Consider the following 27,359-nt stretch of genomic DNA (forward strand, 5'->3'; position numbering starts at 1 on the left):
ACGGTAGTTGTTAAATTGTTTTACAGTCAGATATTCGTGACATTACGTAATTTCAAGGAGTATCGTTACGACGTTATGTTGTGTAATGTGCACGTCTTATGCCGTGATATTGAAGTACAAACATGTAGCTTGATCTTGCAGTGAAATGCAAGTTGTAAAATGCTTGCTGAGTTTCTATATCGCACGGTGTAATCAGCATTTCTGAAAAATCCACTGGAAGAGATGGAGCTTACATCAGGTGAGGCGTCTGATATTGCTTAATATAGCCCGTCTGCAATGTAACACTGAAACATTAAAAATCCTTTATTGATAAGTCTGATCTGCCTGGCATTGAACATACAGTATATTAGTTTTTTTCTCTGTCTTTTCCAAAGTACTGGTGCTCCTCCATGTCCTCCGTTTCTGTTACGGTGAGTAGTGATATGCAATAACAGTCCTTCATCTAATATTTTGAACAACACCCCCACTATATGACCAAGTTGCACGGAGGTTAGTTACCCTGAAATATCAGTTGACTTCCCATTAACTCTTACATTTATATAGTGTTGAGTAAACGTTAACTGTCAGTTAAAATTAACTAACTTTTGTGGAACTCGCTCCGTGTTACTGTACTAATACTAATTGTATACACGGTGTGAGTAATGTTGCAGGAGCAATCCAAAAGCAATGAAAAGATACAAACCACTTTTGACATCATGAAAGAAAAATGTCAATGGCAAATGTACTTACAGTTAAAAAAAAAACTAGAAAGTTAAACAATGCCGCGTTTAAAGGAGTATGAACTTGATTTGGATAAAAAAAGATATTTAGTTTATAATAATTATACCCCCCCCCCCACAACGAAATTGCGGAGGGTATAATGTTTTTGACCCGTCTGTCCTCTGAGACCGCTAAACATAATTTCATGAAACTTTGTAGTTAATAAGAACACACTGTGTAGATGTGTGTCACGAATCCGCAATTATATTAACATTTTATATCATTTCCTGCATTTCTAGTTATTCTGATTTATTTCTAGTTATTCTGATTTATTATCAGTTTCATTTTATTTGTTATATAGAGAATTTTTATTATTCCGTTTTTGTCTTACTATGACTTGTCATTAGTTTTTAGTCCGTGTCCGTTTTTATCCGATTGTTTACATTTTAACATTATTAAGATAGGAAAGGGAATTCAGCAGAAGACAGCTAGATAATTAGAAAATATATTGATCTATATCATTTAATTGGCTACTCATTTATATATTTCATAATAATAGAACGTGTTATATCTGTTTTATAATGTATCTGTAGATGTGTATCACAGGATGTGTTTTAAAAATTTAATATTTATTAAATGTGTGATCTGTGAATTTGTGATCCGTGTGTGAATTCAAGGAATTAAGCAGCCTTTAAATATAAGCAATATATAGTAAGTTTGGTCCTACCCTGGGGTGAGAACCCTACCCTAGGGACTATGAAATTTACTATTTGGTAGAGGCCTTTCTGCTCTACATCACTATGCATTTACTTTTTCTTAAACAGGTGTACTTGTAGAGAAGAATTTTGAAAACTGGTTCATTTTTGTCCCGCCCCTATGGCCCCAGGGGTGCAAAAATATTGAAATTTACAATTTATGTTCCCCCTTATACCAAAGATAAACAAATACCAAAAGAATTGGAATAATAGTTATCAAGAAGTTAAAATTTTCTATTGTTCACACATTTAATAACTGACCATTTTGGTCCCACCCTAATACCAAATCCCTACCCCTGGGATCATCAACTTTACGATTTTGGTAAAGGACTACCTACTCTTTCTAAATATTCATTTAGTTTAAATTCCGTATCAATAGCACTAAAGAAAATGTTATTTAAGTGTTGTACACATAAATTGTAATTGCAATCAAAAGATTTATATAGCGCCATATCAACATTAGCTCTCTAACGCGTTTTACAAATGTGAAAGAAAAGATAATATAAAATCGATGTGCACATACATGTGAATAAAATATTCATAAGTGTCAGAATACAATGCATAATTATCATTATTAATATATAGCGTCTAATGTAATGATATGAACCCCTAACCCGGAGATTATGAAATTTACAATTTTGGTAGAAGCTTCCTTGCTCATCATAATTCACTTTCTCTGCTAGATGTCCATAAGTAAAGAAGAAGACTTTTAAAGAAATACATTAATTTTACATTTTTAAACCCCAAAATTAAGGTCCTGTAGGGTGGGTGGGGGTATCAAATTTATGATTTCCGGTCTCCTATACCTACAAATGCTATGTACCATATATGGTCAAGATTGGTTCAGTAGTTTCTGGGAATAAGTTGTTAACGGACGACGACGGACGCAGACCAATAGGAATAGGTCACCTGAGACAAATTTTCAGACGCACAGCTGTTGGAAAAACTAAATATAAAGTTTCTATCAAGAAATCAATTATTATGTTGACAGTCGCATTGATGATCACATTCTATGTAGTTCGTTGTAATTGGATACATTTTGTGTTTCAAATACGCAAACTTTGTGATCTGCATTACACGTTTCCACCTTTGTTAATATGCATTCAGAAGTTACCCCGGCGCGTTTAAAATAGCCGTGTAATTTGCCGTCAGAATCGCCCAGTGGGGATCCGAGTTAAATAGGTCCTCAGTACCCCTTGCTTGTCGTAAGATGCGACTAAATGGGGCGGTCTTTCGAATGAGACCACAAAAACGAGGTCCCGTGTTACAGCACGATAAAGACCCCTCCCTGCTCAAAGGTCATAAGCGTCGAGTATACGTCTAAATTTTGCAGCCCTTCACCGGCAGTGGTGACGTCTCCATATGAGTGAAAGATTCTGGAGAGGGACGTTGAACAATATTAAATCAATCAATGTATCATAGTCGCCCATTAAACATACAACGGTGTAACAGTTGGACCGAGCGAAACGTGAAATGGACTCTGGCATGTCTTTGTATTAATTCAGTGAAACACGGTAAAATAGAAATATCCTCTTACTTAAAACATGATTATATTCTACCGATTGTAAAGTCTCCCAAACGAAGTACTGGTTGTATAAAAGGAACTTTTTCTGAGTACCACTATTTTATTCCCTTGACATCCACGCCATTTAATTTCATTTACAAAATTAGATCACGAAGACTGAATTTGAAATTTTTCAAAATATCCTTTTTTCCCCTTTAGTAAAACTGATGTCACTTGCCCTTGATCCTAGTTTGTAGGTCCAAACATCCTCTCATCTTGTTTGATGATCCCATGTCTCTATCAGTCTCGGTTCTAAAGTTATACAAGTTTTTATAATCAAGGTCAGAAGGTCAAGGTGACTGGGGATTCTAATTTGTATGTCGCTACATCCTTTTATCATTTCTGAAGATTCCATGTATCTATCAGTCCTAGTTCTAAAGTTAAACCAGAATTATGATCAGGGTCACTGGAGTCACCTGACCCTGATACTAGTTTGTACATCTTATCATCCTCTTATCATTTCTGAAGGTCCCATGTCTTCAATTTCAAATCTAAAATTGGAAGAATCTGTATGTTCAAAGTCAGAGGTCAAGGTCACTGGAGTTTGTTGACCTTGATATTAGATTGTAAACCTTATCTTTACATGATTTCCAAAGATCCCATATTTCTATCAGACCCGGTTCTTCAGTAATACCAATTTAATGTTTTAAGGTCAGAGTTCAAGGTCACTGGGATCATCCTCTTATCATTTATGAAGATCCAATGTCTCTGTAAATCCCAGCTCTAAAATATTAAGAGTTTGTATATTCAAGGTCAGAGGTCAAGGTCACTGGGGTCGTTAAACTTTGATACTAGTTTACCGTATATATCGTATAATCCTTTTATCATTTCTGAAGATCTTTATCAGACCCGTTTCTTAAAGGACACAACGCATGTTTCTAAACTTTTTCATTTTTTCAGCAAAATTAACTCTTTTTATGCCTAAAACTACTTTAAATGTGTTTTAAATGAAATATTTTGCGTAGTTTTCGAGTTTGAAAGCGATGAAATTCAAATCTTGCGATATGCATATTTTCTTTCGCTAGTTTACGCGCCATTTTGTGTGACGTCATATGCGCCCTCGGGTTTGAAAACATCTATTAGCCATTTCCTAAACAGATTAGATTTAATCGACAAAAAACCATTTGTCACGTTAACGGCTTGTAAATAATAATGCTTTAAGATGTTTTGTGCCGTGCTCGGGTGTACTAGTTGTCGGTAGAAAGGATTTAGACTGAGTATTTTTCAATTTTTCGAAGGAAGGTACGAGAAAAAAGACGTGGATAATTTTTTTGTTGGAGCAAGAACTTTACCTTAAAAAACACACCCAGTCACCTTTTCAAACATCGCTTGGACAGAGACCCTGATAAACTGCGAGAAAATGGATATATCGAAGCTATAAGCACTGGTAGGCCTATAGCATACATTCTGTTTTGCTCTTCAAATTCAATACACACTCGGATCAACTGACCTTCACCTTGTAACAACATATATCGACGATACAATGTAACTTCTACCAACTGGTAGATTTACAACAACAAAAAATAAAGATACAAAATAATTGAACTTTTAATTATACAAATAATAGAATATTGTATTTCCTAACTTTAAATTGAATTATAAAATTATTTTTTTATTGAACTCGTAGCATCTTGAGTGCGTAAGTAGGCTATAACGTCGTGCTCCCACTTCGTACTTCCTAAAGACGTGCAGATCACAATTCAAAAATAGTAATAAGATTGCTTTATCAAAATAAAATAATGTGATTACCACCTTAAATTTGAATATTTTTATTGATTTGTGTGTGTGTTGTCTTTTTCTTTCTTTTCGAAATGCACGCGTGACAATAGCTTGGCATAGGGCCTAGTTGTCAACAATTTAACGTATCATAATTTGTCTAATCCAAAAATAAATAATGATTGCACTGTTTATTTTAGAAAAACAGCGCCAATTACAGATGTATAAAGGAATAACATCCCTAAACAGTTCGTAGACAGCGGCCCATATAAACATTATTTACTCACAATTTTGCCGATTTCATACACGCTTTACTCGCTATATTTGGGTATTTACATCGTTATATGTGTGCACTGGTGGCGAACACATATAAAACTCGGGACAATTTATCAACATCGATTTAAATGTTGCCCATGGTAAATTAATTAGGCCCCTAAAAGTTGAGTTTTTAATAATATCTCGAAATACTTTCACAATCCGAAGGGCGCATGTGACGTCACTGTACCACGTGACTACCTACCTAATACGCCAGTTTCGAGATACGAACTCTTCTGTATAGGAGGTGCATTTAGTGGAACTTTGAATGCCCAAGTGGGACAGAGTGGATATACAGTCAACGAGAAAGACGATGAAATGTATTAAAAGCGGCTTCTCTTTAAATATGTAAATGTGAGAAATACTAAATACTATCGAAAGAAATGTTTTACCGAAGTGGAAACATACAAACAATGTCATATTTGCAAGAAATATCTTGGACATAGTACTTATGACCAGCGAAAAAACGTGATAGGGTAAGAATTCTATGTATTTAAATACTCTCTAAATACTTATCACTTACTTTGTTTGTGTATCAGTCGAATTCGAGTTATCAAACAGCATATGAGAAACTTACTGAGTACATTCACTTACGCTGTGATGAATATCTGTCCCACCCCCGCGTGTAAACAAATTCTTTCGCGCCTTACTATGTACGAGAGTTCTCCAAAGGGAAATAACTCGGACGTATCTCGAAACCGGAGTATTAACTTGACTTTTTGAAATCAGGGCTTAGATTTAAGTCTGTATTGTGGTTAAATATCGCAAAATTTCGGCGAACGAACTATTAGAATTAATTACTATAAGCATAAAGAAATCAAAATGCATGCAATATTGTATACTTTGAAAACATGAGATGTGTCCTTTAAGTAATACCAATTTTCTGTTTTAAGATCAGAGTTCTAGGTTACTGGGGTTACTTGACCTTGATACTGATTTGTAAACCCCATAATCCTTCCTGAAGACTCCATGTCTCTTTCAGACATGGTTCTTAAGTTTTACCAATTTTGTGTTCAAAAGTCAAGGTCACTGGAGTCACTTGACCTTGATACTAATTTACAGGCCCTGTTATTCTCTTTTTATTTCCGAAGGTCTCTATCATATTTGTCAAGTTACATCTCTTTTAATTTTGAATTATTTTCCTCCATAAAGTTCTATGTTAAACCCCACCCCTATTTGATTCCCCAAAGTACACTGGCTTATCATATCCTTGAACATTTATTGCTCTCACGTATTGGGACGTCTTCATTTAATTTAGATGAGTGTTTTTTCATCAACAACGAAACATTCCGTTTATAATTTGAAATTACATTTGTAGCTTAAAATAAAATCAACCACTAACTTTAAATAAATAAATCAGTAAGCGTATGTTTATTTATAGAAACGCAGGAACGCCTTCCTTTACATGTATTTAGTCGCATCACCGTTTTCTACATGTAGGCCTATATAATGATTTTTTAAGATAAACCTGTTAAATCAATTTTTATGCAATTCATTACAACATATAACAATGTTTAGATTCATATTACATGTCGGTGTCTTGTACATTTTGGCAATCAAATTTTAAACTCGAATAACTATTAAAGCAACTTGGAAGTCCTTATGTGGTTTCGTACTAATTAAAACCGATACAGCAGATCATACTGCTAGTTAAAAAAAATGGCAGTGCCAATACGGCTTAAAGAATTTTTAGACTTTTTATCTCTTGCCGATCCCCCCCCCCCCCCCCCCCCCCCGCTTTTCACATATTTTATCTCTTGCCGATCCCCCCCCCCCCCCGCTTTTCACATACGTATTACCTTTAGAGCATTGCTTCGCGGATCAACGTTTGACCTGTCCGAGCTTCCCTCAGTATAATCTGAAGATCATGATTCGTTTTCATTTTTGCTACAAGTTTGGTAAAGTAATCCGTTGGTGCATACTTTTTTCGTTTGATTTAAATTGAAAACAAAAACATGTCAACAGTCTGGATATACAATCTTCATTTTTTTAGATACCATGCGAAAATATATTAAATCAAATACAAATGGACTCTAACTATAAACAACAACAGAAAGAAAAGTCAACATTTAAGTTTACTCCACCAAACGTTTAATCAAATCAAGATCACAAAAATGGCCATCTTTGCGCAAACTTATCTATAGTGTCATACGTAGTGTCCAGAATGGATTTTGAACCCACTATAAGGACTCCCAAATTCTAATGCATGCACCTTAATCAATTTGTTGTGAAAATATGACTGAAAGTCGGAAAACTCAGTGTTAAACATCACATCAGCTGATCTGGTGTGTCCTGGGGTCCGTGTTTGCCCAACTCTTTAATTTGTACTCTACTGTATAGATCACTGTTCGTTATTTTTACGTTTCATCAATTCACTCTGTGTCGTATTTTGCACCGTTTCAGGTGAAATGTACTGCTTGACATGCTTTGCGGTGGTTTCCCCTAGACATTGCAAATCGATTCGCCGTTGTGATGAAGGACAGGTGACTGACAGTCGTTATTAATTCATTTGTATCTGAGTTAGTTGGGTGTCTTAATTTTAATTTCCAACAAAGCATATTTTTATTATACATGCATTGATTTCAGAGGTGTTTGATGTGAAGATAAGGAAAAATGTGTTCATAAAATTGATGATAATAATATAGACATGCAATATTATAATACACAATTTACTTAAAATGTAGGTCTGTTATACTGAACAGTACAGAAGCATCACGGGTGAAACATTGTTCAACGTCGGATGTGGAATTGCATCGGTAATTGCCACTTTTCATACTATTATGCTATATTGCCCTCAAAATATAAGTTTGTGTATATGATGTCCTCACTTTATTTAATCTTTAACAAATTCATTTTAAGCGATGTTCCACAAAACAAGTAAATCCTCTCAAACAAAGGTTCCTAGGATCCAAAAGATACGTCTACAACAAAGACACAACGACATGCACCGAGTGCTGCTCTACGGACGCTTGTAACAGAAACGGTTGTGGGTCTCTAGGTATTCATCTAACAGGCTACCCACATGCACAGGCTAACCGATCGAAAATCTGTAAAACTATTTTGTGAATTACTGGTATTAAGATATGTTCAGGGTAACGATTATTACCAGTACATGGACACACCTGGGTCGCAGTAACAGAGATTTGCGAATATTTCTGTCATGTTAAAAATAAATCTATGTATTAAAAAGATTTTCACTAGTGGTAATTGGTGTATTGTATCGGGTAACGCTTAAGTATGTGTGGATCTGATATTTCTTTTTCGCAGAGTATGATGTTAAAATAATGACATCTATACATAGATTACCCTCAAAACAGGGGACCGGTATGCTTTGACTGTCAACAAACACTGGACCCTGGTCTTTGTCGCTCAGTCAGTGTCTGCAGGGAGGATGGGGTTAGGTCCACTCTACAGTTATATTATTTAGTAACACACAATTTCACAAAACAATTTCAGGTGTAATACCTCGGGGACAACTTTGGTATTAATAGAAAGTATCAATATTCTCGTCATTCCTACTTACATGATAATGTATGCATGGACTTTGTAAGATTGTAAGTACATGTACCAGTGCTATGGTAACTAACATGACTTATCTCGGCAGTTTTACCTGCTATTAACGAACCCCACCACGTTGTCCCGCCGCTTCCAGTACTAGTAACATAGTGCTAACATACTTGAATTTACATTACATGAGAACAGTATCAAGTTACTTAAAAACTTTCACCATCTACATGTGTCAAATAAATATATAAACAATAATTGATAATATTGCACAGAGGAAGAACTTTTTAATAATGTGTTTGAATTGAATGAACGATATCTTTAATTCAAATGAATTTAAGAACAAATGTTGAATAATTGAGTACATTAGTTATGTTATATTTACTGTTACATGTATCGAATCCAGTAAATAAAACTTAAACTTGATTATTTGGAGCTCCATATTAAATGTTCCTTATGTACATATGTAACATACATGATCTTTCTCCATATTGAAAATTATATAAGGATTTTACGAATGCAATCGTAGTCCGTCATGCCGAAGAGTTGACCAAAAACAAAATGAACGGTCGTCCATACTTTCAAATTTGAAACTCGGCATTGCGAATGTGTTTATAGTGATAGGTTTTGTTCAGTGTGACAATTCAAGGGCAAAATGATGAGTACACTTTGTTTCTTCTCGTAAATCGCAATAATCGAAAACATAATGCACTATATGAATGACAAACAGAAAAGTTACTGTATTGTAAACTGTACACTGATTTCTTGGACATTGCCAGGTTGTGTACAACCCAATTTCGATAAAATAGTTTAACTTTAAACTTATAAATCCCAAACGTCTCAGAACAGCCCCGGACTATTCGATATCTGACATTGAATAGTTTACGACATATGACTTACTTTCAAGATCTGTATCATCGCAAAACATGTTCAAGCGAAATAAACCTTGTGTTTATCCATGTGCTTGTACATTTTAGTAACTGTTAATGAATAATTACAAGAAGTCGTAAAATCACGAAAAAATTAAGTACATCGAAAATATCAGATGAATATCGTATTTAAAAATTGATCGACGTGTCAGATCGTTGGTCTCGGGAAGGAGGTGTCTTTCGTTGAAGTAATATAATTACAATTCTTCATAAAATGATAAATGTAGGCCTAGTCAAACCTATTATAAGTATAACTAACAATGATGATCACCTACAATTTTATGCTGATCGTGTTGTAAACCAATACAGATCTTCTCGGCTTGCCGGAAAGGTCCGAGAATGTGCGACTGGTTTTAGACCTACGCATCTATAGTGATGTAATGCCTCGTTTTTGTCGCTTCGTTCTGGAAATTTCCATAAGGCTGATTTAAGACTAAAATCACGGATTGAAGGAACGAACAGGTCTATTTTATTTATTAAAGATCAAAATCAAGCATTGATAAACAACGGATTTACTTAATATCGTATTATCTTTTAAGATAATACAATACCAACTTAAAAGTTGTCATTAAAAATAAAAACAGTCTTAAATCCGTCAAAGCGTACCCGCCACTGTACTTTCATTTTTGCTATTTCAGGGTAGTTTATGGAAAATGAAAGTAGGTTTTTAATTAATTTTACGACATTTACTAATCAAGTAAGATTCTCTTATAGCTTACGGACTTTACCTCACCAATGGAACAATATTAACAGTGTAAGCTGTAACTCTGGAGCAAGCCTTTTGGAGTAGTGCCAGATTTGTTAATTTAGTTTAAACAATATTTATTCGTAAATAATTCGATAATAATGTTTACAAACAATGTCTTATACATGTAATAGATTGAAAAACAAGCCAAAAAGGCTTATATTAATCTCGCTCTAAAGTTGCGGAGGGCATATTTTTTTTTACCCGTCTGTCAGTTCTGTTCTTGTCAGCGTCACTCCTCTGAAACCACTCAATAGAATTTGTATTAAAAAGGGATTTACCGTGTAAATGTAAATATTCACAGAAATTCTTATTCGACTTTGTTCTGGGAGTTATGCTTCTTTTGAATTAGAAGTTCAGCAATCATCAGTCCTGTTCTTGTCCGCGTAACTATTTCACGAACTTTCAAGTTAATTGATAAGACGCATTGTATAAAAGTACACATTTTTACAGAAATTTTGACTTACCTGTTAGCTCACCTACACCAAAGGCTGATATTTAATTGAAATTTGTCCGTCGTCTGTTGTCGTCGGCGTTAACTTTTATTTTTTTCACCTTCTCCAAAATCACTGTGCTAATGTCAATCAAACTGTGTACAAATCATACTTGAGTGAATGGGATAAACATTTGTTCAAATGAAGGTCCACGCCCTATTCAAAGGGAAGATAATCACGAAAAGGCAAAAATAGGGTGGGATCATTTAAAAATCTTCTCAAGATCCACCGGGAAATTCAAGAGTTGAAAGTCACATAAAGCTTCCTGATATAGTTCAGATTCAAGTTTGTTCAATTCTTGTTTTTATATGTACTTAAATATATTTGTCTCCACAGGTTTGCCAGACATACATGAAATCGGAGTTTGGCGACAAAATATTTACATTAGCTTGCGCTCCAAACTTTGTAAGCGACCGAATTTTCTGTTGTTTAACAATTCATACCATTGCACTAAAGTAATGTCGAGCCAATTAAAACAATAAAAAAAAAATCTAATTGTTTCTTTAGGTTTGTGATTCATTTCATGGCCAGACATCAACAGAAAGATGCAATCAATGTTGCAAAACAGATCTATGTAACAAAGACTGTAAGTAGAGCAGACTCCGGTATATATGCCATATTTAATACATGTAAATTACAGTTAGTTGAATTGTTAAAAGTTTTAAGTACTTTAAATGTAAAAAAAAAAAAAAAAAAAAAAGGTAAATGGACAGTGTAAAATTGTGCAAACGCAGTGTCTTAATAGGCGTTGGTACGATTGAAAAAAAAAAAACATCCCTTAATACTGCCGTAAGCACCATGCATAGGCAGTTCACTAACATCTCTATAAAAAAATTATTGAAACAAAATATGCCCCCCCCCCAAAAAAAAAAAGCAAACATAAACATTTGATTCCTAATATATAAAACAGGTAAACTGTCTACCAGAGTATCACATACAACATTTGGTCCACATCTTTGTTTACATGAAAGGTGAAGATAACGATCTATCTATAGTGTAATTACATTGCATGTACTTAAAAACCAGCAACGTTTCCATTTTTTTTTTTAAACCTAGGCGTTCAGTATTCTCTAGCAATTAAGATTCATAGTATTACAATACTCAAACATTATTTGTGTGACATTTTTATAATTTTACTATGCATTGTTCAATGTATTTGAAGACTGGCAAAAATATTTTATAGCTTGTGTGACGTATCGTGGACCGTATGGTTTCCAAGCTAAAGCGGAAAGTGATCAAGGCCCAGGAATTCTCATATTCAAAAATGTCACCACCAATGTTGGTGCTGGATACGACCCTGACACAGGTTATTTCACAGCCAAAAGAAACGGACTGTTTGTCTTCACTTGGAGTATGCAGTCATACAAGGAGTCCATTCTGTCAGTTTTGAAAGTTAATGGTGAAGAGAAGGGGCATGCGAACACATTGTATCAGGTCTTAGCAAACGATACAGTGACCTCCTACGCAAGCGATACAGCGACCTCCTTTGCTGTTTTAAGATTGATATCAGGGGATAATGTTAACATTGAATTGATTAATGGCACAGCTCGAAAGATAAACACAATTTTTACTGGATGGGCACAATATTCAACAGGTAATTATTTATATAAAATGACTGGTTGTCGACAATAACGTGGATAAATATTAGGCATTTTTCCGAGTTCATTTCTGCATATCTTGGGAAGTATTCGGAATTTCGGGATGAATTTTTGTAATAATGTAGATGGATTATGTATGAACATATTATAATACAGAGTAGAATTTTATACCATTTGGTCTATTGTTTTTACATCGGCTGACTTGGGTACCCTATATTTAGAGTTCTATACCTTTATTCTTTAATACTATAAATTCGAACCCAATCCATACAATTGCCTGTGGTTCCGACGATGAAAAAATATAGTCCTCTGCCAAATCGGATGGTTTTGTACATAAGACACCGCTCTCATCTTGCATCAATATAAAAAAATATTAAGATAATATTGAAAACAAGATGTGTTTGTGAAACACAATTGCCCCCGATAATGGCCAATTCCGAAGATGATCAAGGTCACAAGGGCAAATACCTTGGTACCAGTAGAGAGATCTTGTCAAAAGAAATGCTCATGTACAATATGAAGCTCATGTACAATATGAAAGTTCTAATATTTACCATTTAGAAGTTATGACCAATGTAAAAAAAAATTAAAAGTAGATCAAAGGTCAAGGTCAAAAGGTTTAATACCAACGGAAAGGTCTTGTAACAAGGAATACTCGTGTGAAATATCAAAGCTCTATCACTTACTGTTTAAAAGTTATTAGCAAGGTTAAAGTTTTCAAAAAGTAGGTCAAACTTCAAGGTCACAGGTAAAAAAAACAACATGTTGGTACCCACGGAAAGGTCTTGTCACAAGGAATGCTCATGTGAAATATCAAAGCTCTATAACTTATTGTTCAAAAGTTATTTGCAAAGTTAACATTTTTAAAAAGTAGGTGAAACTCCAAGGTCAAGGAGTCAAAAATGTTGGTACCCACGGAAAAGTCTTGTCAAAAGGAATACTCATGTGAAATATCAAAGCTCTATCACTTACTGTTCAATAGTTATTAGCAAGGTTAAAGTTTGAGACAGAATTACAGAATGGCAGACAGGACAAAAACAATATGCCCCCCGATCTTCGAACTCGGGGGCATAAACATTCGAAGACTCATAACTCCGTAATGACAAAACTGACAAATCTGGAAATGGTCTTCCATTCCTTAATACAAGCACTAAGTTAGAATTAAATATGAAATTCTTCACATGTAATCTCTTTTATTGCGTATCATTAAGTGACAAGAAATGTTAATATGCAGCATTCTTGATGTTCATCTGTTACAAACAAAACATTTGACGTCACATTGTGACGGGCAGATGCTAAATCTTTACCTTATCAACGAATTTTCCAACACTAAGGATGTCGTTCCAACGAAAATATGAGTATCTCCCTTAAAACTATCAAAATAACGAAAGTTTTGGGTTTTCCTAGAGGACATGATTGTAGAAAAGCGTAGACAAGAAAAGAATCGCATTTTTTCCCTTTGAATTACAGATGTGAGACATAAACATATTTTTCTTTATAAAATAAATCAAAATACTGAAATAGTGATATATCTCATGAATTCAATAAAAAACAAAACAAAATTAAAAGCAGAGCAAACACGGATCCCTTTACATCAAATGCTATCAGTATATGTCGTCTGATGACATTCTGTTCCTGTAACATAATGGACAATTATCATATTTAGATTTGGAAACCCTGCCTGCTTTCTACATACAATGTCCAGCCAACTGTTTCCCTTTAATGGATCCAACGACAAACAACGGTGGGGCAGCCGATGTTGAAAATAACGCTTTAGTACTCCAAGACGGTTTTTATATCGCTTTTAATCAAGTTGGTGGAAAATCTACTATTGAACCTGTATGGTTGGATAGTATGTGGTATACCCAATATAACTATACAGTTGGTGCATATGGAATTATACGATTGTCAACATCGGGTATGTATATATGCTTTTTGTCAATTGATTGATTGATTGTATATTGTTTAACGTCCCTCTCCATAATCTTTCACTCATATAGAGACATCATCATTGTCGGTGAACTGCAAAATTTAGGCCTTTGCCCGGCGCATATGGTCATTGAGTAGGGGGATCTTTATCTTGTCACACCTGCTGTGACACGGGGCCTCAGTTTTTACGGTCTCATCCGAAGTACCGCCTCATTTAGTCGCCTCTCATGACAAGTAAGTGACGTATTCTCGAGAGGGACGTACATGTAGAACAATATCCAATCAATCAATCATGTTTATTTAAATCATTGCCCCTGGTTAGGATCGGGACACAGTGCGAGATCAAAGTTGAAATGTCGTGAACCTTTGGGTCTAGGTTGGGCAATAGTATAGGGTCAAATTTTTGATGAAAATTAAGAATGTGTTTTTAAATCAGAATAGCAGGGTTAAAGGGACTGGTTCACGATTTTTGATAAAACTATTTTTCATTTTTGATGTTAAATATCAAAAATATACCTCATTTAATGTTGTCAGCCAAAATTTTGACCTTTTGAATGCAAGAATAATAGCAATATTTTAGCCTTGAATCTGTGTTATGTAAACAAAGACTCGAGTCTTTATATGTATACAAACAAGCAAGTGAAATATTATTTTTGTAAAATAAAGCATTTTAATATTGCCTAGTCACAAATTTTAACTTTTAGATGACACATTTTACCTCCAAAATGTTTGAAATTTGAAAGATATAATAAACTTAGATCGATATACATTTCTTTTGAAAATTTCGTTAACAATAACATACCGCAATCTTTGTTTACAAAACAAATAATAAACTCTCTAAAATGAGCCTCTGTGATAATGTATAACCTTAATTTTTATATGAAATCTTTTAAATACATTAAGCAGTAAATTTTGATCACTAACAGTGAAAAAGAAAATTTTTGGGAAAATCGTGAATCAGTGACTCGGATGGGATGTCGTCCTGGGACGTTTTGTTGTAGATATAATATATGAGCGAGATAATTCAAGTGAATGCATTGAATCTCATGTAAATAAATGAAGGAAATATGAATAATTACATCTCTTTACAGCCATTCATCCCTGTAACATATACTTTGGATACTATCTGGAATGGAAATTTACTACACTTCCATCTGCCATTCCTTTAGATTTCAAGATGAATTGTAGTAACCGCATTCAGGAATATTATCCGAATACAACCGTTGTTTTTAACGCTCCTCTTGATGGACTATACGGATTTAGGGTGGGGATATCTGCAACGATACAGGATACCTTAGTTGCGTTGGTTGTGAATAGTTTGGAAATGATTCAGATAAAACTCGATGGCGATTACAGACCAGGTTCATTTCCCTCTCCAGACAACGTGATTGCTTCTCCAATTCTACAATTGAAGCAAAATGATGAAGTGTCTCTTTTCCTTCTAAATGGCAACGTTACATCAGCGATGTTCACTGGTTGGCTCATATCCGAACTCTAATAAACAAAAATTCCAAAATCGTATTATCGTTTGTTGATTTATTGCTCTTACAAAAATGACACTATAATAAATCAAAGTTATTTACAGATGATGCCATGGATTAAAAACAATATTTTCAGTAAAACTGACGGATGCTCTCCGGAGTGCATGTAACTAATGATGAACCTCCCGTGGGGATCGGGGTTAGAACAGGTCCTCAGTACCTCTTGCTTGTGAGATGCAACTAAATGGGTCAGTCCTTCCGATGATACCGCAAAAAGCGAGGTCCCGTGTCACAGCAGGTGTGACACAAAATTCGAGCATAGGTCTAAATTTTGTAACCCTTCGCTAGCAATGATGACGTCTTCATATGGCTGAACATTTTTCGAACGGAACGTTAAACAATATATACAATCATATGATTTGATGACTAGATAAAAAGATGTTTCGTTGTACTTATAAAGCAAATGTTCAGTGATGACAAGATAAAATGTCTACCAGGTCTTCAATATAGCTTTAATCATTGTAATATTACATAACATTTCCTATTTTCAATTATTTATACGGCTTTAATTTTCAAAACATTTAAGAACAAACAGTAATGCATTATGGAAGGAATAGAAATTGATTATATCAACATTTCACAACCTGTCTTTTTTTTTATTTAGACCGAAGTCTGCTATTAAACATACACTTGCTTCTTTCAATATACTTACATCGTTTCCAATACTTTTAAATTGTATATTTTTGTAACACCAAAACGAATGTTTTAATATTTAAGACATACTGACATTATGAGTACATTGACAAAATCAATCTATATTCTTTCTAAAACATTTAAACATTAATGCTATTTTTTTGTGTGTGGATAAAATACCTTTGCATACCAGTAGTCTAGTAGGAAAAGCCATGTTCACATTTTAATAAATAGATGTACTTGAGGTACATTGATGTCCTGTTCTGAAAGTCCAAATAAAAATATCATAAATAGATGACTGCTTGCCAGACATTTTAAAGGCTAAATATAAATGCCCTTTGCCGTTGAAATGTGTAGCGGTCAGCCGGGTTCGACCGCCGGTAGCCGGTTAGCTGAGTTGGTAAAAAAAAAAAACCTGACTGGAGATTCAGGGGCCCGGGTTCGAATCCCGGTCTGGTCAGTTGTATTTTCTCCCTTCATGTTACATTCGCTGCCATTGACCACCCTTGGACTTGAAGGTGATAATCCTGCCAGGGGCAAAAAATCTGGGTTGCGTCTACAAAGTGAAGACATTTAAGGTGTGTAGCAGTCAGCCGGGTTCGATCGCCATTGGCTAGATAGCTCAGTTGGTAGAGCATCCGACTAAAGATTAAGGGGACCCGGATTCGAATCCCGGTCTGGTCCTTTGCTTTATCTCCCTTCCTGTTACAATTGGTAGATCAGTCCCTGGAAATGGCAGGTGAAAATGCCTGCCAGGGGATAAAGATTCTTGGCTGATAAGTGTGAAGACAATCAATGATGGAAGAATGTTGAAGTCAGCCGGATTCGATTGTCGGTGGCCAGTTAGCTAAGTTGGTAGAGCACCTGATTGTATTAAGGTCGATGTCTATCTGATATGGCTCATTTGAAATGTTTATGGCTATTTTATCAGTATACTGGGGTTGCGAAATTCACAATTTTTGTACACCCCTTTCTGCTTTTTCTAAATACGCATTTACATTTCATACAGTATCAGCAAAATCAAAGAAGCCTTTCATATGATAAAGTTCAGGGGTGGAAATTAACTTTTTCTACCACAGGCTAATTTTAGCCTGTGGGTAAAATGTCCTCAGGCTAAAATGAAAACCTTAAAGGCTAAAATAAAAATAATAAAGCAGTGCTCTTTTTTCATGATTTTTTAATCAATTATTTTCCCCATCATTATTGAACCTAGTGGGTCAACAGGCATCGTTTGGACAAGACAATATAAGTTACGCAAGTCATATGGTGCAATGTTTAGGTCTCTTAACCACCGCACCTCTAATCCACAACCTGTTTACCGCAGACCTGTCTAGATCCAAAGTCTTCCAATTTTACGCCACATCAGGGGCGTCACTAGTGATTTTTCGAAGTGAATCCCTCACTCATGGTTTATAAGCAGCACGATCACGAGTCCGGTGAAATTGTTTGATAATCGTCTACGCGGTGAGCGGTGCACTGTTGTCATCACTACAACCCTACCTCAGTATGATAATAAATTGATGTAGATCAGCTGTAGATAGGACATTCTGAAAAAATTGACTACCGGAAGACTTGGTAAAACATATACTCCGATTTCTTTGTAGAGAAATGAATAAGAAAAACTTCATACTTGGAATTCAATTTAATCACCCCTATAAGTGAACAGGACTCGTGGCACATGTCTATATTTTTCATCATAATGCGATGTCAGACCTATAAAGCCTTTGTTTGACGCCGAGTTTCTTAAAAAGTCATATAAAAAAATCCGGATAGAAACGGTTGTTGAAATCGGTCGTTCATGTAAGCGTTTGTATGATGATTCTGAGTGCAAGTTAAAGAAATTCGAATAGTGCATCACCGTATAAAACGGATACGATACAATCATGGTTTATAAATCACCACTCGCTAAGATTTTCGAATGCCCACTATTTTTCAAATGTACTCTCAATTTGCGAGTATTTTTTGCTAATTTCGAGCCCTGAAGTTACAATCATTACAATACATGTAACTGGCTCCACCATGGTACTACATGTATAACCCTACCCGGTGAACTTGAATAAACACTATATATCAAGTTTGGCCCCGCCCTGGAGTCAGAACCTCTACCCCTGGTATCATGGAATTTCCAATTTTGGTAGAGGGTTTCCTGCTCTACACTTTTTCTTACAGATAAGCGGTCGTAAAGAATCTCGAAATTGGTCAATTTGTGGCAGTTCTTGAACCGTCTCTTAGACATCGGGGTGCAGGTGTCCTTCAATTTACAATTTATGCTTCCTTGTCCCAAAGATGTTTCATACCAAATATGAAAATAATTGGAAAGGTAGTTATCAGGAACTTTAAAATGTTCAATGCACGGCGAACGACGACCAATAGCAATAAAGTGGTTGACATAAAAATATTTGATACATGTCATGGCTTATGATAGAATCAGTGATAAGAAGTAGGTACGGTTTAGGCCTAATTCTGCCCGGCGATTATGGGGAAAATTAAATTCGCGTCCCTGATATTTTTTTGTCTATTTTCTGAAAGAGCACTCCGTATCTATTCTTAAAAGCATATTAAAATCAACTCATGTATGCGCATGCGTAGTACACAATCGAACAAAGTAAGGGTTATGAAGCAATTTATGGATTTTTCATAGGTTTTGTATAGATAAATCAGTGAAATTGAACACCTCTTCCCCTGTCGCCCGGGACAATTTTTATATGAATTAAAAATTTCGGAGAAATTTGACAATTCCTCTCAGTTTCATTCCGGGCGACGATGGAAGAAGGGTTAAAATATCACTTTAAAGATGTTTACAAAATCGCCATCGTGACGTGATTTGCGGTAATCAATGCAGACATCTTAGCAACGGAAGAGGATATAAGAATTATTTGGGTATTAAATTGATTCCAAAATAATATTTGTTAGTGTTAATTATTATCTATTGTCATTTATTGAAATAATGATAATAAATTCCGGATAAATTAAAGCCAATCGTATGTACCGGATGCCATTTTGGTCGTTATGGTTAGTGTAAACAGAATGGGGTATACCTAGGAGCAACAGATGCTTCGTGAGAATTCTCATTAAATACCAGGTAAGTTGCATTGAAGTAATTTATATAATGATCAATGGTTCTTTATATAAACAATATTGATGGTGAAAATTTTAAAGCATTATATTTCACCATGCGTGCATACTTTACTTGATAACGTGAAACTTCCTTGGTACGATGAACAGCAGACGGCAATATGTTTACCTACATGCACTTAAGCTTAAATCAGTGACGTATATTCCCCAAACAACGAAATAGTTTTGTAACCATTGCATGCAATAATTACAAATATAGATCATCTTTTAAAGACACTTTTAAAAGGTCTCTTTAATCTGGATCTATGAAGCATTTGCCCCCCCCCCCCCCCCCCCCCCCCCTGTCAAGTGTAGTCAATAGATAGGAAATAATACATATCATTTCTCTATAAGACAATTTTTGATCCGTGTCATTTTCTTTTATTTGTGTGTGTTTGTTGTTTTTTTCTTTCTTCTATATATCTGTACCTATGAAACATTGCCCCCCTCCTCCCTGTTAACTTATAGTCAATATACATATAATTCACAACGTACATAGAGGGCTCCATAGCAGAGTGGTTAGAGCGTAGCGCTCTACAAACTTTAGCATCTCACCTCTATCGGCGCGGGTTCGAAACCCGTGTGTGAGGGTATATTTTTTTCCTCTTCTATTTATCTGTACCTATGAAACATTTTTATTTTTTTTTTCTATTATCATATATATATATATATATATATATATATACATATAACTACATACAGTATGTATATATATATATATATATATATATATATATATACAATAATAAAAGTTAAGAAACACAAAACTCATTTCACTGTTAGCGCTTTCGGCTTTACTGCCTCTTCAGACAGCTATGTAAACGTTTTGTTCTTTTTGCAAACTACATATGTATATATATATATATATATATATATATATATATAAATCACTAAATAATCACAACTAGGTACTGAAAATTTTCGCCCCAGCCCGGGGTCGAACCAGCGACGTACGGCACCCACCGCTTAGCTAGATTGTCAAACCAGTGCGTAAGTTCACTCGGCCATATATATATATATATATATATATATAATTTTTTTTTTTAGATTTGTAGGCTACTTCTTAAATATACCCTTTTCTTTTTAAAAGCGGCAAGGAAGGCATTTTGCTACATATGTTTTACTCCTATTGTTAAAAGAATTTTATGTGCTTTTGCCCAAACATTAAAACAGTAAATCGGATAGGAAAGGGGGGAGGGAAGGGGGCAAAGGTTAATCCTTCAATGCATTCATTTCACCACTTCAAATTTCATATCAAGTACCTTTCTCTGTCACTTTAAAAAAGAAGGGCAGCCAATAAATTGAACTTTGCATGTAAAACTACATACAGTATATATATAAATAATGTACTTCATCAAAAAGGGAACCCCCCCCCCCCCCCGCCGGATTTTATATAAATTTTATATAAAAATATATTTTATATAAAAAGTGCAAGTCTATGAAGTATTATAATTGTACTAATGTACTTGTTTGTTTTAAAGGATGGATGGAAGGCAATATAGATGTTGTTTATGTAACAAGAAGACCACTCCAGACGAACGACGTCCCGTTGGTTTGTTTCTGTCCACATTAAGGAAACACTTTTCTTTAGATGTGGAAGAAACAGACCGTATTTGCAACAAATGTCGACATAAGTGTCGGAATATAAAGGAGTCCAATACAAGACAACCCATGCTTCTTAGACCAGCCACCGAAGACGAAAAAAAAGACCCCACATTTCAGTCTCCAAAACAGAAGCGCACAAAGTCTCCATTTTCAAGTCCTCCGACTATTCCCTTGTCTATCCCATCATCATCGCAGAGCCATGGCTACTGCTTTGTTTGCAAGAAACCAGGACCGAAGCTTGTCACAGTTTCACATCATGTTCGGATGTTTGTGTTTATCCAGAAAGAAATCATCATTCCAACTGGAGCAAGATGCTGCATACGACACCTAGACAGCGAGAAAATGAATGATGAAGCTTTACACCAAATCAGGACCAATGACAACACAACACTGAACAAAACATCCATCATTGATCTCATTAAGGTAGCTTTTTTTTCAGCTTGAAATGATAACTGTATGAACATGTATATATATTATAATTAAAATAATAGGTCAAAATCATTATTTTTTATGATGATGGTTTTTTTCTGTAGTACCTGCGTGATAAAGCATTTGAACAACAATCCAGGCTTGACTTTGATGATGATTGCAGAATGAGTGATGAAGACTATAGGGTACTGACAGGGTTTTCTCTTCTTGAATTCCATGACATTGTCTCATCAGTTGCCAGTATCAACTCATCTAGAAATCGGAGCAAGAGGACCTGCATAGGCATCCTGTTAATGAAGCTTCGATCAGCGCTTTCCAACAAAATGCTGGCTGTTCTATTTCAGATGACCAAATCTCAAGTAAGCGTTTTATGTATAATTCTTATGAAAATTGTATAAATTCATATCAAACCAACATTGATATACACATGTACTTAAAAAGGGACAAGAAATTTTCACAGGTGTTAAATTTTGCAGGTACGACGGGCTATTGTATCTGCTAGGACAGCTCTTATAAGAGACTTCGTTCCATACAACCTGGGATTTCAACACATTACACGTGAGGAAGTCATTGAAAACCACACCCGTCAACTGGCAAGAGATCTTCTGAGTGATGACATCACCTCAAACCCTGCGATCTTAGTATTGGATGGAACGTACGTTTACATTCAAAAAAGTTCCAATTTCGCATTTGCGCGGCGGTCCTACAGTATGCATAAGCACCGACCCCTTATTAAACCAATGATGGTTGTTACTACAAGTGGATACATCGTATCGGTCCTTGGACCCTATCTTGCCGACTCCAAAAATAATGATGCTAACATCCTGAAACACATGATTTGCCATAATGCTGAAGAACTTCGGAACTGGTTGCAAGAAGACGATGTGTTTGTTGTTGATCGCGGATTTAGGGATGCTCAGGATGTTCTGGAAGATCTTGGAATAAGGATGGAGATGCCAGCATTCATGACACGAGGAGACAAACAGCTGCCCACGCTTGATTCTAACAAGTCAAGAGTTGTGACAAAGGTACTTTAATGCTTTTCATATTCTCAATAAATACGAGCTGATTATATTCCTTTATGTCATAATCACATTTCAGCTTTAGATATGAAATACAAGGTATATGAAATAATAAAAATATGTTTTACTGTATGCGTAACGTTTTATTTGTCTTTCCAGGTCAGGTGGATTGTTGAAGCAGCTAATGGGCGCATTAAGCAGTGGCAGTTTTTGGCAAAAACCTTGCCAAACTCGCAAATTCCATTCATCGGTGATTATGTGAGAATTGTAGCAGCTCTTTGCAATAAGTATAGACCACCACTTAGCGTGTCATCAGAGGAGGACCAAGAAATTGCAGCGAAAATGGTTTACCTTTCACAGAGATTAAATACATTGCAGGTTAATATATACATACATCAATATCCATACCATATCCAGTGTGAAAATTCTGAAAGATACGTATATGTTTATATATTTTTTAAATTAAGAAACCTCAGTTTTATTTTGCTTATGAATTGTCGAATGTTGCTGTGTTTTACAGGAACGTGTGGAAAATGAAGGGCTTGACAGACGAGGGTTTAATTGGACAAAAGTGGATTCAGAGAATGTTACTCCAGAATTTCCAAAGTACAACGACACTGAATTGCGTCAGCTAACTCTGGGAGTGTACCAACTTCGCATGGCTAAGTCCTACACTCATGAGCACATGGACGTAGACGGTGGATTTGAAATCCTTATAAGTGACGAAATTGAAGGAATGGTGTGCGCCAAGATCCAAAGTCGCCATATATCAGCTAAACAGTACAAATGTTGGATCACTTACACCGAGGGAGATATTGATGGTTGGTATTGCAAATGCAAAGCTGGCACAAGAGTTGTAGGAATGTGCGGCCATATCACCAGCGTTATATGGTATTTATCTTTTGGACGGCATCAGGAGTCACTGAAGGGGGTAAGGAATTGGAAAACATCACTTGAAGACGCATCGGACATCCATGACGTCATTGACGGTTCAGACAGTGATGGAAATGACAATGATGTGGAAGAGTGAGAGAAGGCGAGGGTGTGCTATATCTAGTCTGGGGGTGAATGTGCGCGCGCATGCGTGTGTTTGAGAGATAGAGAGAGTGCGTGTGAGAAAGTGAATATGCGACGGAGGCTGAGAGCGTGTGTGACTGTGTATGAGAAAGATAAGATGTTTGTGAGAGAGACGGAGGGAGGAGGTATGTGTTGCTGTGTGTGTGAAAGAGGGAGAGAGAGAGAGAGAGAGAGAGATCTGTGTTTGCGTGTGTACATACACGTATATAAATGTTCTTCGTGTGTTCTTTGTGGTTCTTGTTTTTCATTAAATATTGCCGTTTTTGGTGAATATATATATGACCAGTAAAACACAATGTACAAAGCAGATACATGTAAGATTGTGAATGAATTACTATAGGATTAAACATTCTTTTTGAAGAATTTATCGATGTGTAAACTCCAGACATCAGTTTACTCACAAGCTAAATAAAAGTTTGTGAGTGAAATGTCCGGAGTTTACACATCTATAAATTCTTCAAAAAGAATATTTGAATCTTATAATTTCAATTCATTCAATTTATTAACAATTGCAAAAAATTGAATATTTTCACCGCACTATATTATTTGTTTTCAGGCGTGTATGAATACATCGCGTTTTCAGATTTATTGCTGTATAAACTCTTGTTCAGCTTTATTTTTGTCCAATCAAAATAATTGTAATAAATAACATTGGAATTATAATCTTATAAGCGCAAACAGATTAATTTTATTGTTAGAATCTATATATCTTATGCATTCCTAAAATTTTGTAGTGTAAACTTTAATACGGTATATTGCGCTTTATAAGCTAAAATCAAATCTACTATTTTGATATTCTCAAAGTTCTCGGAATATCGTTCTTATCAATCAAATAAAAGTCAGGATGGAATTCCAGTGTACTCCATTTCATGAGAAATTACATAGATGACGCTACGAACTTCGTATAACATTCGGTGATTTAAATGAGAGACCCTTTAATTTTATCGCCATTTATCTTCCGAATGCACGCAACAGTTACACAGTTAATGAAAATGTCAACAAAAATAAATCTTTTTAAAATTCCTTCATACAAACGAAATTTTAAGAGAGACAATAGAACTATATAGCTGTAAGATATGATTCTATAATTATTTCATTCATCTGATGGTCTAAACATTATACATTTGCTCCGTTTTAGCCTCACACAGTTAATCGCAACGTTGTTTTTGCCGTTGTGCGGCATTTCAGATTTTACTTTCATTATCATCAAATTCAGTATCAAAACAAAACCAATAATTTCAATATATTTTGAAAGTTGATACTCTTATGTGTAGTACAATTTTTTCCCCCTACAATGCCGAACGTCACAAATCATTGCTTGACTATACATATATACATATAACTTTTGGGAAGAGCTTTCGTTTAAGTATAACGTTAAAATTAACGTCAAAGTGAGCGACGTCGCCAATTTGATATGGGGTTTTCCGTTGAATATATTAGAGCTGTTATTGAAGATAAAGGATAACAATGGTCATATTCATAAATGGCACATTCTCAAGTACCAGATTTAGCATTTTTGTGAGTTTCCAGGACAGGGCAGATTTTCACCAAAACCGTACCTTGTCCTTTGTTGCGATGTATTTTCGTTTATGATTTACTTCGTCTTAAATTTTGGATTGTGCGAGTTTATGACTTATAGCAGTGAGTATGCAATCGCTTTCAGCTGGTTACAGGAAATCAAAAAGATCTGAAAGACGCCCTGTTGTTTGTTCCATAAATGTGGCTCGTGTTATAATTTTCCAAACATATAATCTAAAATGCCCCTTGTATAATATATTATAGTCGTCAATATTTATTGTTGGATCAATGTACGATGTAAACGATTGTTTAGAAGTCATGTATTGAAACCTACCCCCTTTTTTCAAATTATGATACCAAAGTTTATATTCATAATATCAGAGCTAACATATATTACGCTGAGAGAGAGAGAGAGAGAGAGAGAGAGAGAGAGAGAGAGATCTGTTGACATAGACCATATGCTTACTCAATAACTGAAATAACCAACATGAAGGATTTGATCATTAAAGATACACGAGATTGATCACTATTCGTTATCTTCGCCTTTCATGATGCCCTTAAAAAGGGTGGTCTATGACGAACGACAGTATGTATCGTCAGAATCCTTTGTCCAGTAGTCACTAAACTAAATTACATTTATTGGTTTCAAAAGTCAGATATGGGAAAGCGTATACATGTTTCTTGATTTCGGGGTGAAATTCACAAATATTTCAATATTCGATATAGTCCATTTTATTGACAAATAAAGTATTGTGATTTGTGAATGTAATATCATAATTCTGAGACCAGCCATCCCCCCAATACTACGTAGTACACGGTACTCTCAGAGAGCAATTTGATTACGACCTGGTCGCCTCCGTCCAGCTGTAGTACGAAATACGTTAATGACGTCAAACCGCCGTGTAATTTACATTTCGGACAATTTAAGTTCATGTAGATCGTGTCGTTTGAATTAACCACAGCATATGCTGTTCCGTTCTTTGAAGGGATATCCAAGTAAAATGCGTATATCCCTGCAATAGGAGCTACAAAGGCGCCAGTGCTTGGAGAATATAAACCAGGGATGAGACTCATACTCGTGAGCAGTGTACAGATAGCGGTATCTCCTGCCAAATCTTTCTTATTTACCTGACAGCTGACGAATGGATATGCACCTAAAAATTCAATAAAGAATTATTACTATGTACATGCACAGGGGCTAAGCCCGTTTTGGGCCCGAACTCTGTGATACCATAATATAGAAAGGGGTCTTAACTCTGAACCAGATTAAAACAAGAGGCCCAAGGGCCTAGAATCGCTCTTCTGATAAATTGTACAACCCACCATTTCTATTCTTAGCCTCTTAGTATTCTAAATCTTTAGTTAAATCCTAAGAATTCAAAAAAAGTAGGTCAATGTGACCTACTTTTTGGTTTACACATTTTGAGAACCCAAGAAATATCAACCGACAAAGTTTGATGATTTTAGGCCAATTAGTATCTGAATATTGAAATATAGCTGTCAAATTCCAATCGTAGGTCATGGTGACCTACTTTTTGGTCAGCGAACTCCGAACATGCAAGACCCATCAACTGACAAAGTTTGATGACTGTAGGTCAAATAGTATCTGAAATATATAAATATAGCCGTCAAATTCCAAAAGTAGGTCAAGGTGACCTACTTTTTGGTCGAAACCCTTCGAACATGCAAGACCCATCAACTGACAAAGTGTGATGACTGTAGGTCAAATAGTATCTGAAATATATAAATGTAGCCGTCAAATTCCAAAAGTAGGTCAAGGTGACCTACTTTTTGGTCGACACACTCCGTAGACTCAAGATGCATCAACTGTCAACGTTTGATGATTGTAGGTCAATTAGTGACTGAAACATATAAATATAACTGTCAAATGCCAAAAGTAGGTCATAGTGACCTACTTTTTGGTCGATACACTCCGAAGACTCAAGATGCATCAACTGACAAAGTTGGATGATTGTAGGTCAAATAGTATCTGAAATATAGTAATTTAGCTGTCAAATACCAAAAGTAGGTCACGGTGACCTACTTTTTGGTCGACACAAACCGAAGACTGAAGACGCAACAACTGACAAAGTTTGATGATCCTAGGCTTTACAGTGCCCAAAATATGCATCTAAAATTGAAAATGTGAAATTTGAATATCTGCAAAATTCA

General features: G+C 35.4%; 3 protein-coding genes and 1 non-coding gene across 4 annotated transcripts in view; 3 read left to right on the forward strand and 1 right to left on the reverse strand.

The window, feature by feature from the left end:
- Positions 1-111: 111 nt before the first annotated feature.
- Positions 112-15,767, forward strand: LOC125662292 (uncharacterized). The gene is made up of 11 exons (XM_048894458.2): positions 112-238; positions 375-410; positions 7,453-7,532; positions 7,734-7,805; positions 7,909-8,047; positions 8,351-8,445; positions 11,058-11,126; positions 11,229-11,307; positions 11,905-12,315; positions 13,986-14,237; positions 15,340-15,767. The coding sequence occupies exons 1-11, from the start codon at positions 223-225 to the stop codon at positions 15,744-15,746; spliced, it is 1,656 nt and encodes a 551-aa protein (XP_048750415.2). The 5' UTR covers positions 112-222; the 3' UTR covers positions 15,747-15,767.
- A 1,266-nt stretch (positions 15,768-17,033) lies between these two features.
- Positions 17,034-17,106, forward strand: Trnaf-aaa (transfer RNA phenylalanine (anticodon AAA)). Its single transcript has one exon. It is a non-coding gene; the product is annotated as a tRNA-Phe (tRNA).
- A 3,538-nt stretch (positions 17,107-20,644) lies between these two features.
- Positions 20,645-24,096, forward strand: LOC125679544 (uncharacterized). Its single transcript, XM_048918836.2, has 5 exons — positions 20,645-21,564; positions 21,675-21,929; positions 22,047-22,598; positions 22,752-22,970; positions 23,113-24,096. The coding sequence occupies exons 1-5, from the start codon at positions 21,019-21,021 to the stop codon at positions 23,620-23,622; spliced, it is 2,082 nt and encodes a 693-aa protein (XP_048774793.2). The 5' UTR covers positions 20,645-21,018; the 3' UTR covers positions 23,623-24,096.
- Positions 24,097-25,903: 1,807 nt separating this feature from the next.
- The window catches only part of LOC125662311 (uncharacterized), a 55,647-nt gene continuing 54,191 nt past the window's right edge, over positions 25,904-27,359 (reverse strand). Inside the window, exon 14 of the mRNA XM_056147004.1 lies at positions 25,904-26,341. The gene's annotated coding sequence lies outside the window, so the exon portion shown is untranslated. The remainder of the gene's footprint in view (positions 26,342-27,359) is intronic.

Source organism: Ostrea edulis, chromosome 8, assembly GCF_947568905.1.
Source record: "Ostrea edulis chromosome 8, xbOstEdul1.1, whole genome shotgun sequence".
NCBI lineage: Eukaryota > Metazoa > Mollusca > Bivalvia > Ostreida > Ostreidae > Ostrea > Ostrea edulis.

Excerpts from the sequence above, each read along its gene's own strand:
- LOC125662292 (XM_048894458.2), top strand. Across the intron at positions 411-7,452 it reads TGTCCTCCGTTTCTGTTACG|GTGAAATGTACTGCTTGACA; the intron begins GTGAGTAGTGAT and ends GCACCGTTTCAG. Across the intron at positions 11,308-11,904 it reads AGATCTATGTAACAAAGACT|CTTGTGTGACGTATCGTGGA; the intron begins GTAAGTAGAGCA and ends AATATTTTATAG.
- LOC125679544 (XM_048918836.2), top strand. The coding sequence starts at position 21,019 with ATGGATGGAAGGCAATATAGATGTTGTTTATGTAACAAGAAGACCACT. Across the intron at positions 21,930-22,046 it reads TTCAGATGACCAAATCTCAA|GTACGACGGGCTATTGTATC; the intron begins GTAAGCGTTTTA and ends TAAATTTTGCAG. Across the intron at positions 22,971-23,112 it reads AGAGATTAAATACATTGCAG|GAACGTGTGGAAAATGAAGG; the intron begins GTTAATATATAC and ends TGTGTTTTACAG.